Genomic DNA, 9,755 nt, shown 5'->3' with positions numbered 1-9,755 from the left:
TAGAAAACCACATGATAAATGTCCAGCTAATGAGCAGTCAAGTGAAGTTGCTGACGACGTTGTGGAGGAGAACGTTGAGAGGCCTCCAGGCAAAAAAGCTAAGAAATATAACTTGAGGAAGCCGAAGGCCCAAGAATCATGTGATGCTGAGTTCAACATGGCGTTAGTAAAAATGACCGATGATAGACGGTTGTTCATGGCAGAGAGGAGACCATGGGTGACGAAGCAAGATGAAGATAGAGGTGCACAAGTAGAACTTGATAAGAGAAAGTTCGATGTGGACGTCATGAGCAAGGATCTTTCTGGCGTGATTACCATGCATCAAGCCTACTTCCTTAATATTCAATGGAAAATTTATGAGGACTCTTTGAATAATTCTGAAGGTACATTCGACAAATCTCCATCCACACCTCATGGAGGTGTGTAATTGTTGGCTATGATTTTAGATTTCCAGCTTTTAGTGGCTGGGCAGCCACTATGAAATCTGAATTTGTTTTTTTTTTAAATGGTTGATTGTATTTTGGAAATGTTAACTTTTTGTGGGCTGATTGTAATCTGCATTGTGACTTGATTTTGGAAGAAGAACTTCACACTTGATCTGAATTGTCACTTGATTTAAACTGAATTGTGACTTGATTTTGGAAGGGGAACTTCATTGATGTAATCTGAATTGTGATATGAATGTTGGGTATATTTAGATACTTGTTATTTATTTTGTGTGATGACAGCAAGTTGAGTTAGATTAATCTGAATGTTGGGTATTTTTAGATGCTTGTTATTTATTTTGTGTGATGACAACAACTTGAGTTAGATTAATATGAAAGTGCATTTTTAACTTGGAGCTTGTTGAGTTAGATTAATCTGAAAGTGCATTTTTAACTTGGAGCTTGTTGTGAAAGATTAATCTAAATGTGCATTTTATGTGATGATAGTAGCTTGTTGTTGAGTTAGATGAATCTGAGTTAATTCTTGAGTTTGTTGTGAAAGATCTTGCTGGTGCCTTCTGCAATAGATGTCTATCTGACCCAATTGGGTTGTTGTGACTTGGAGTGAAATATGATGATTGATTAGAAGAAGCCACATAAGCCAAATTATGATTTACTTCATGTTTCTTTTTTTAAAACTGAAAATTTCAATGCCTCTTTCGCCTCTCGATAATTAGGTTAAGGAAAAAATTAATTAGAAAATAATAATTTAAGTATCAAATTAAATTATTACTTAACATATGGTTAGTGTAATTACAAGATATGAAAGAAAAAATTAAAATATTATTATTAAAAAAATAATATTATATTATTATTTTGATGAATCCAATAGTTAATCTAATGTGAGATTATGGATAGAAATGTTTTACATTTATAGAAAATATGTAGTTTTCATTAAATTTTAAAGATGAATTTGATGAGTCCAATGCTATTGCTCTGAGATGACAAATTTTTCAATTTACTAAACTAATTAGTTCTCAATCAGGAATTTAATCAGAACTAAAATTTTCAAATTGTTTTCCAAAGTACGTAGAAACCTTCACATATATATTTGAGTTTGGAGTCTCTGAAAATTCTCACAGCCATTATAATATTTTTGAAGATGAATTCTTTCTTTCTTGTACTCTTAATTACCTGTGAATGGACTGATGTTTTTGTTGATCGATAGAGCACTGCCCTGAAGTTTTATGTCTATAGAAAGGTGAGTAAACACGTACGTTACTTGTTGCAAGATTCATTACAGATAGAAAATACAAAAATTCATTTCAATTGTAGAAAATACAAAACAAATTATCAGAAAAATTAAATTATTTATTATATTTTATATAAAAATTTTAAAGGAATTATAATGATGAGATGCAAACGGACTGTTAACAAAACGAAGAAAATAAGAAATATCTCAGCTACTGGGAAAAGCTAATATTCTCGTGGAAGTGAGCAAAAGAAAGACATGAACCTGCCCAAGGGTAGCCAAATTGCAATGATGGAATGGGACACACCCAGTCCATATACTGTGTTAGACATTGAAAAAACATCACTAATTGTCACAAAAGTAATGTGGTCTGACCCACGACGCCAAAACCACAAACTGGGTTTCATCTAATTGTTAGGAAGTCAAGTTTGGTAGGCTGTAAAGTAACATTAAAAACAAAGAAAGAAATATATAATTAGCCCTTCCTCTACTTTTTGTTGTTGTTGGATTCCTTTGTTCAGTCACACGGTAAGGGTCCACAAAGAAATATCTTCAATAGGGTACGTCCATCACTTCAATTAAACATACAATTGATGATGACTTTTTCACCAGTGTAAAAGAAAAAACAGGGCAAGTCATCAATGGCACTATCACCGCAACGAATCACTCTATCTCTGCAAAGAAAAGAAACAAAGCAGACAACGATAACTTCACAAATATGGAAAACTCCATTGCGGCAATCAAAGAGCTGACCACTGGTAGGAAAACATTCCATAATGAGTTCCAAACAGAGCAACCAATATCTGCTTATTTAATGTATTTATCTTTTCCTTTTAGGTTGTTTACAGCTTGCAAACCATTACAAATACTCTTATATAATCATATGATTAAGGGCTAATTTGAATAATGAAGTATACTGTTCAGTATTTTATTATTATTTTTTCACATATTTTTTACTACTATTTATTATTATTTAATATTTAATACATCTATTCATTTTAATATCCAAACATATAAATTCACTTAGGTAGGCTCTATAAAACTCACTCCACCATATCAACTCACTATTATTCATAAAAAATTCAACTCATCTCAACTCAATTCAACATCCGGCTCTATAAAATTCACTCTACCATCTCAACTCATTTCTATTCATAAAGAATTCAACTCAACTCAACATCCAAATGAAGCTTAGTGGATATCCAATATCGATAGTTCTTTTATGCAGAAGGACTTTAGTTCAAATTCGTGTAAATGGGTGCAAGTTGGCTTGTCAAACATGCTACGTTTGTGCTTGAAGAATATACAAAAAAGTTCAGGTATTGAAAAACAACTTTCTCAAAAAGACATAAGAAGCCCTTGTTCTAAGTGTCTATCATACATACTATACAGAGTGTTTAAAGGAGTCTAGGCGCATTTATGTAGAAAACAACACAAAATACAAAGAAATTACAAGAAATATGCATTATGCACATCAATCCATGAGAAAAGCGCTGCCTTTTAATGTGGTGTAATAATGTTCATTTCAAAAGAGATGAACTCAAGAAAAACGCATCCCTATTCCCAAACTGCCTCTAATATCATGGATCTCACTCAGAATTCTAAAGAATTTTATCTGTGTTTCGATCTATCTGGACTGAAAATTAGATGTTAAATAGGTGTCGATGAGTGTTTTTAGCATATACTTGTTGTAATAAGAAAATTTTCAAGGGAGCACAACACTTAAATTCATAATCCAAGAAACAAACCAATGGTTATAAGTAAACGAATAAAGTGAAAAGCTTCCAAACTAATTGGTAGCAGGAAGATTCTCCACTTTTAGCAATGTTGAAGGCTAACTCCAAATTGTTCAACTGTATAGATACCCATAATGAGAGATGGATGACAGTGGCAGTAGTGGAGTGGTCTTAAGATTCAGCTCTTTTAAATGTACAAGTCATTCATCCATCGCAAATAATGGATTGTGTTTGATTCCAAGTCAAAGCTATGACTCCAATTGGATTCCAAGGTCATTCAAAGTTGGAGATGGATGAAGATATTCCAACCAAAAGAAATAGTAGCAATAGAGGGGTGACTTGGGCTATCATTAATTCATTTGTTGAGGACTTCATGGAAGATCGGTTTCATCCATTTTTCTGTTTTTTACTGTCTCCTTTCAAGCTTGTATACCACATAGGCTTAAAAAGGTACCCCTCCCTGGATTATCATTGGGATAAAATCGAACTCGCAAATTGTCCAAAACCTTTAGCCCAAAAGATGTCACATTGGTGTACCCCAACCATACATGATATCCAGATCTCCTTCTAATCCAAAAATCATTAACCAATTCCACATTACTTTCTTGACATATATGATTTGAGCCATTATAAGTTATCTCAGCATCATAAATAAAACACCTAGACATATCATGTTCTTAAAATAACTGAAAAGGAAACAATACAATTCCACTTATCTCATTAATCTGGTATGGCCCTTCAACATCTATTACCCATGCTTCTTTTCCCTTCAGTTGGGTATTAACCGAACTCTTAACAATTTCAATTTCTAATAAATCATAAAGATTGTTGGTATACAAAATTGATATAAACACAAAATACAGAGGGTTAGTACTTTATGAGGCTGGTGTTGGATGATGAATTTAGAAAACAACACAAAATACAGAGACATTACGACAAATATGTATTATGCACGCATATCGATGAATACGTATTTGTTTTTGTAGTATATGTTGCTCTCCAACTTAATGGAAATTTTTAAATGGAATGAGAAGATGTGTTTTCTAATTTTTCATCTAAGTGTTTTTAGCATATACTTGCTATAATAAGGACATAGAATAAAACTTTCAGGGCAGCACAACACTTGAATTCATCATCCAAGAAACAAACTAATGGATATAAGTAAACGAACAAAGTAAAAACCTTACAAGCTCATCAATGTTTGAAATGCATGCTTGATACCATGTCAAAGCTCTAACTCCAAGTTTACCTTTGGATCATCATAGTCCTTTTCCACCAGATTTGGAAGTTCGATGCCCCCAGTTTAAGAATCCCTCTTTTCTTCTATGTAAGGCTACGGATTGGATTCCAAGACTACTGTGAGATAGTGACATCATTGAGCTAATAAATTGGGTTCTTGTCTCCAGTGGCAAATACCAAATCAAGTCTAAAAGGCAAAGAAAACAAACAAAAATGAAAGGGAAGTCTCACCTGAAAATCACAAAATAATTCAATCCATTTTTCTTCTTTTATGTGCTCTGCTCTTGTCCTTGTATACAACATTGGCTCCGCAACTTCTATAAAAGGGTACCAGCAAAGGATCCCAAACATTGGGATGAGGACGAAGGTGAACTCTCAAATTGTCCAAAACCTTTAGCTCAAACGATTCTAAATCGGAGTACCCCACCTTTACGTCATATCCGCTTCCAGTTGTATAATAAATATTAATCAAATTGACCACTTCATAGAAATCGATACGGCGTACATGATTGGAGTTGTTACTGGTTATCTCAGCATCATAAATAAAATCTGAACTTTCATGAGCTTCTTTATTAAACACAAGGGCATATACTACAATCCCACTTATATCTTCCAAATAATGTGGCCCCTCAATATTTATTACCCATTCTTCATTTTTCCTGAGTTGGAAATCATCATCATTCCCACTCTTGGCAATTTCATTTTCTACAAATTCTTTCTGATACCGGAACCACTCTGGAATCTCATTTTCAAATAACGCAGTGGCCTTATAATGTCTCTGTTAAACCAATATCATCATCATCATCAGTTTAAAAGGCATGCATCTTACAAAGAATTGAGAGAGAATGAGAAACATATATACATACCTTGCACAGTAAAGGATTTGGCACTTTATAATTCCAAATCTTCTCATGCATTTTTTCGCATCCACCCAATTGAATCATTCTTAGAGACCTGATGTGACTTCCATTGAATTTCAATATTCTTGATACTTCAGAAAATCTTTGTAACGACATGCATCCTGTAGCATCTACACTACGTATATTTGGTGGAAGTTCTAAGATTTCTTCAAGTTTCTCGCAATCCCGCAAGTAGAGTTCGCTGAGTGCAACAAATCCTTTGATGCACGTGGGAAGGCTAACCATCTCACTTTCTGATAGAATTAACTTGTTCAAAGTGGCTGAGGAATTAAACACAGTAAAGAAACTTGATTTTGGAAAGAAACTTGATTCTATTTGGGGACAATTTGGAAGATTCAGCACTTGTAATGCAGTGCTTGAATTCGTTGGATGGGGCAATTCAAGGAGTTTTTCTTCCCTCGATAAAATCTCATCTTCCACCATTGGACCACCAATTCCAAGCTTGCGTAAATTTTGCAATAGAGGAATGCTGTTAATTGGGAGACGCACAAGGTTTTTACAACCATTTACAAATAAAAGTTCAAGTCCAGTGAGGTTCCTAATAGATATAGGTAGTTCTTCCACTGCGGTGCGAAGTAGATCTAATGAACGTGCGAAGTAGATCTAATGAACGTAAATACTTCATTTCACAACCAATTTCAGGAAATTCACGAAGGTTTGAGCAATCACAAAGATTAAGGTAGCGTAAAGATCTCAACTTGAGTCTTCTTGGAAATATTCGGAGGTTAGAGCATTCGTGAAAACTCAATTTTAAAAGATTATCCAGGTATCCAACGGAATCATGCACCTCAACTAAACTTGTACACTTTTCAACAATCAATTCCTTCAAATTTGACATGCTTGAAAGATCCGGGACTTTGGTTAACAAATTACAATCATCAAAACCCATAGTTGTCACATTCTGTCAAAAAAGGAAAAATAAATAAATTGAAAGGAGTTTACCACATAGATTAAAGAAAAACAGTTATTGAAGATTATATTGTACGTACCTTGAACTTGATGAAGCTTAACTCCTTGATGAAGCTACCATGCATTTTAAAGATAATGAGTTTATTTCCATGAAAATTGGGTGGCAAATATTGTAGCGGATATTCAAACCAATCAATTACTCTTAACTCGTTAGAGAGATAATTAGGTCCACTTGAAAAACTTGCATTACGATTGATAAACACTCTAAGTCTTTTCATCTGTACAAATGCTTCGGGACTCAAAATAATCATTTCCTCGCCTTTGGGCATTTCTACTATAATGCCTTCGATTTTGTTTGTACCCTGGGACGTGAGAAAATACATGACAAGAGTGTTAGTAAAACTAATGCACAAAATGAAGCTATTTTTGGTATTTTCTGATTGCTTAAATGTAAAATACTAAATAATCTCGCGTATAAAACAAATAAAAAATAAAAAACAAAGAATGTCTCTTCCCAACTCACATGACTCTAAAACTTTCCACAAAATAAAGACACTCGTGAAGAAAATAATAGGATATTTGAAATAAAAAAGGACATTTGATACTTTTATTGACGCATCTTAATTAAAATGATTCTATATATAACTAAAAATCATTTCAATTTACAAGATATATATATATATATATATTCCAGTAGGTTTCACTACTAAAAAAGGAAATAAATGTATAACTAAATAATTTTTTTGTGACTCTTACCGTACTTTCTTCCAATACGTGACGAACATCATCATGAAACCACAATCTACTACGTTCGCCAGGTTCTTTTGTTGATTGTAATCGAACAATTTCTCGACCCATAGATTGTAGCAAGTCATGCATCCAAACACTTTTATTCCACTCATCAACAGTGATAAGACACTTGTCTACAAGCCTCCAGATACCATAATCAGGAGAGAAACCACAATTGTCAAATATTTTAATGACATCAGCCAAAGGTCCTCCTTTGAAGAAACATGCAATATCAAGAAACATGTCCTTCTCATTATCTTCCAATCCATCGTAACTTACTCGAAGTACACTCTGAATATTTATGTCGGGTATTTGTTTATATTTATTCAATACACTTTTCCATTGATGAATGCTTTGATCTTTTAGAGTTGAACCTATCACTGTTAAAGCAAGTGGAAGACCTTGAGCATATTGCAATACTTGTTTAGAGAGTTCTACATAATCGTCAAGCGGTTCATCTTTCTCAAAAGCATGCAAGCTAAAGAGCTTAAGAGCTTCATCGTTAGCCATTATTTTCAACTCATATTTTGAAACAGCTTTAGAGAAATTTAATAAATGTTGATCTCTTGTTGTTATAATGATTCTACTTCCTGAACCAAACCAATCAAGAGCTCCAGCTAATGTTTCTAGTTGGACGAAATCATCCACATCATCAAGAATTAGGAGAACCCTTTTAGAGCAAAGTCTATGCCTAATCACATTGATGCCTTTGTCAATGTCATGAAAATCCAAACTTATTCCCAAAATCTCAGAAAGAAGTGTTTTTTGCAGCTGGATCAGACCTCCTGCTTTTGAAGTTTCTCTAATATTTTTCAAGAAACAACTTCCTTCAAATTGATAAGAGATCCTATTATAGATCTCTTTTGAAATAGTTGTCTTACCAATTCCTCCGGTTCCAAATATCCCTGCCATGCATATAATATCATTCCTTCCTATACTTAAATGCTGATAAATGTCTCGTACATGTGACTCTATTCCAACTGGATACTTTGCAACATTAAGAAATGTACGATTCACCATTATTGAGTCCACCCATTTAATGATGTCCTGAATAAACTCTGATTCCTTCCTATCAATATAAAAGACAAGAAATTAAAATAGTTAAGCCTTTTCACCGTAACACACACATAAAGATGATTTGGTAAACATTGTCTTTTTTTATCCATGGCAAAATGACACTAGTAGATTACCATGTCAAAGGTAGCCTTTCATCTTCCTCGTGCTCTTCTCATACTTAACATTTTTCATTCTTTATATAAATTATTAAATATTTTAACTATTTTTTTCCATTCTTGAATTTGTCCCTCCCTTAATTTTGAAACTTATTACTAAGAGTATTTTTCAGTCTGTATATCTCTAAACAAATTGATGCATAAAACATTTGTTTATTCTTTATAGAGCCCAAAAATAAAAGAAAAATAAATAGAGAGAAGATTTTGATTTGTATATTTGCATGTTCTATTGTTCCGTTTCTCCTATAAACTTCATGTGAAATGAATGTGGTAGTACGATTTGAAATCCCTCAATAAGAAAAGATTTCTAATCTATGTATGGTATGCAAAAGACTGATAAATATCGAATAGTTTGGCAACGCATCATATCTTAATTAATTTGTGAATTCTTAGATTCTCTTTAACATCACATGTAAACAAATATAAAAGCATAGCTCATTAAAAGTACTTGTCCCCTCTTTAACATCACATGTAAACAAATATAAAAGCATAGCTCATTAAAAGTACCTGTCCCCTAATGTGAATCCGAAAAAATTGGCTACTTTTTGTAAAGCTGCCTTCCACTTTGTAACCTTTACTTCATCCTTGGTCTTACATCCAAGTTTAGCAAATGCTTTTCCAAAATTTCCTTTTTGATGTCGTACTTGTGATGGAGATACATCGTAAAACAAGGGTAGGACAATTTGTTTTACCTTTTCCTTACACTCAAGGATCTTCAATAGCTCATCTAAACACCATCTGGACTCTGAATAGTTTTTAGAGAGTACAATGATAGAAATCATTGATCTTTCAATAGTTTTGAAAAGTTCCGGCGAAATTTCCTCTCCTCTTGCAAGATTCTTGTCTATGCAAGTGTTGATTCCCCTGTGATGCAAAGCTTGGTATAGATGAGAAACAAATTTTTGGCGAACATCCTCACCTCTAAAACTTAAGAATACATCGTGAGTCCATGAAGGGATGAAAGAAGAAGTAGACGAGAGTGAGGAAGAAGCTCCTTGTAAGGCCATGCAAGAAGTCATCTTCTAATTCTCACGAGAGGGGTGCAATTATAGAGAAGTGGGTCAAAGAAAGATGAGATGTAATGGTTGTTTAGAAACTGCGTATGTGGGTCGTCCACATCTTCTAATGTTCACGAGAGAGTTGCAATTATAGAGAAGTGGGCAAAGAAAGGTGAGAATTAAGTAATGGTTGTTTAGAAACCACGTATGTGCAGGGTCGTCCGAGTCCCCACATGAGCTTCCCTGGACCATGAC

At 33.7% G+C, this 9,755-nt stretch overlaps 2 protein-coding genes across 3 annotated transcripts; both read right to left on the bottom strand.

The window, feature by feature from the left end:
- Positions 1–1,967: 1,967 nt before the first annotated feature.
- LOC108998159 (inactive disease resistance protein RPS4-like) lies at positions 1,968–6,091 on the bottom strand. 2 transcript variants are annotated; one of them, XM_035690575.1, is made up of 4 exons: positions 5,519–6,091; positions 4,884–5,430; positions 4,663–4,769; positions 1,968–2,351 (listed from the first exon to the last, which is right to left on the bottom strand). In XM_035690575.1, the coding sequence occupies exons 1-2, from the start codon at positions 5,993–5,995 to the stop codon at positions 4,903–4,905; spliced, it is 1,005 nt and encodes a 334-aa protein (XP_035546468.1). In that variant the 5' UTR covers positions 5,996–6,091; the 3' UTR covers positions 1,968–2,351; positions 4,663–4,769; positions 4,884–4,902. The 2 variants fall into 2 exon arrangements, with proteins under 2 accessions (XP_035546468.1, XP_035546469.1); XM_035690576.1 differs by having other exon boundaries at positions 4,663–4,766.
- A 19-nt stretch (positions 6,092–6,110) lies between these two features.
- On the bottom strand, positions 6,111–9,509 carry LOC118343782 (disease resistance protein RUN1-like). The gene is made up of 4 exons (XM_035690735.1): positions 9,010–9,509; positions 7,238–8,339; positions 6,562–6,843; positions 6,111–6,473 (listed from the first exon to the last, which is right to left on the bottom strand). Exons 1-4 carry the CDS (start codon positions 9,507–9,509, stop codon positions 6,111–6,113), a joined length of 2,247 nt encoding a protein of 748 aa, XP_035546628.1.
- Positions 9,510–9,755: the final 246 nt, after the last annotated feature.

Source organism: Juglans regia, chromosome 6, assembly GCF_001411555.2.
Source record: "Juglans regia cultivar Chandler chromosome 6, Walnut 2.0, whole genome shotgun sequence".
Taxonomy (NCBI): domain Eukaryota; kingdom Viridiplantae; phylum Streptophyta; class Magnoliopsida; order Fagales; family Juglandaceae; genus Juglans; species Juglans regia.
The sequence above is the reverse complement of the archived record's forward strand: the minus strand, read 5'-3'. Positions and strand labels throughout refer to the sequence as shown.

Bases quoted from the DNA above. Each gene is read 5' to 3' on its own strand.
- LOC108998159 (XM_035690575.1), bottom strand. From the start codon at position 5,995: ATGGTGGAAGATGAGATTTTATCGAGGGAAGAAAAACTCCTTGAATTG. The intron at 5,431-5,518 runs GTATGTATATAT...TTGGTTTAACAG, and splicing joins CAAATCCTTTACTGTGCAAG to AGACATTATAAGGCCACTGC.
- LOC118343782 (XM_035690735.1), bottom strand. From the start codon at position 9,509: ATGGCCTTACAAGGAGCTTCTTCCTCACTCTCGTCTACTTCTTCTTTC. The intron at 8,340-9,009 runs GTACTTTTAATG...TTATATTGATAG, and splicing joins GGATTCACATTAGGGGACAG to GAAGGAATCAGAGTTTATTC. The intron at 6,844-7,237 runs GTAAGAGTCACA...CTCACGTCCCAG, and splicing joins ACGTATTGGAAGAAAGTACG to GGTACAAACAAAATCGAAGG.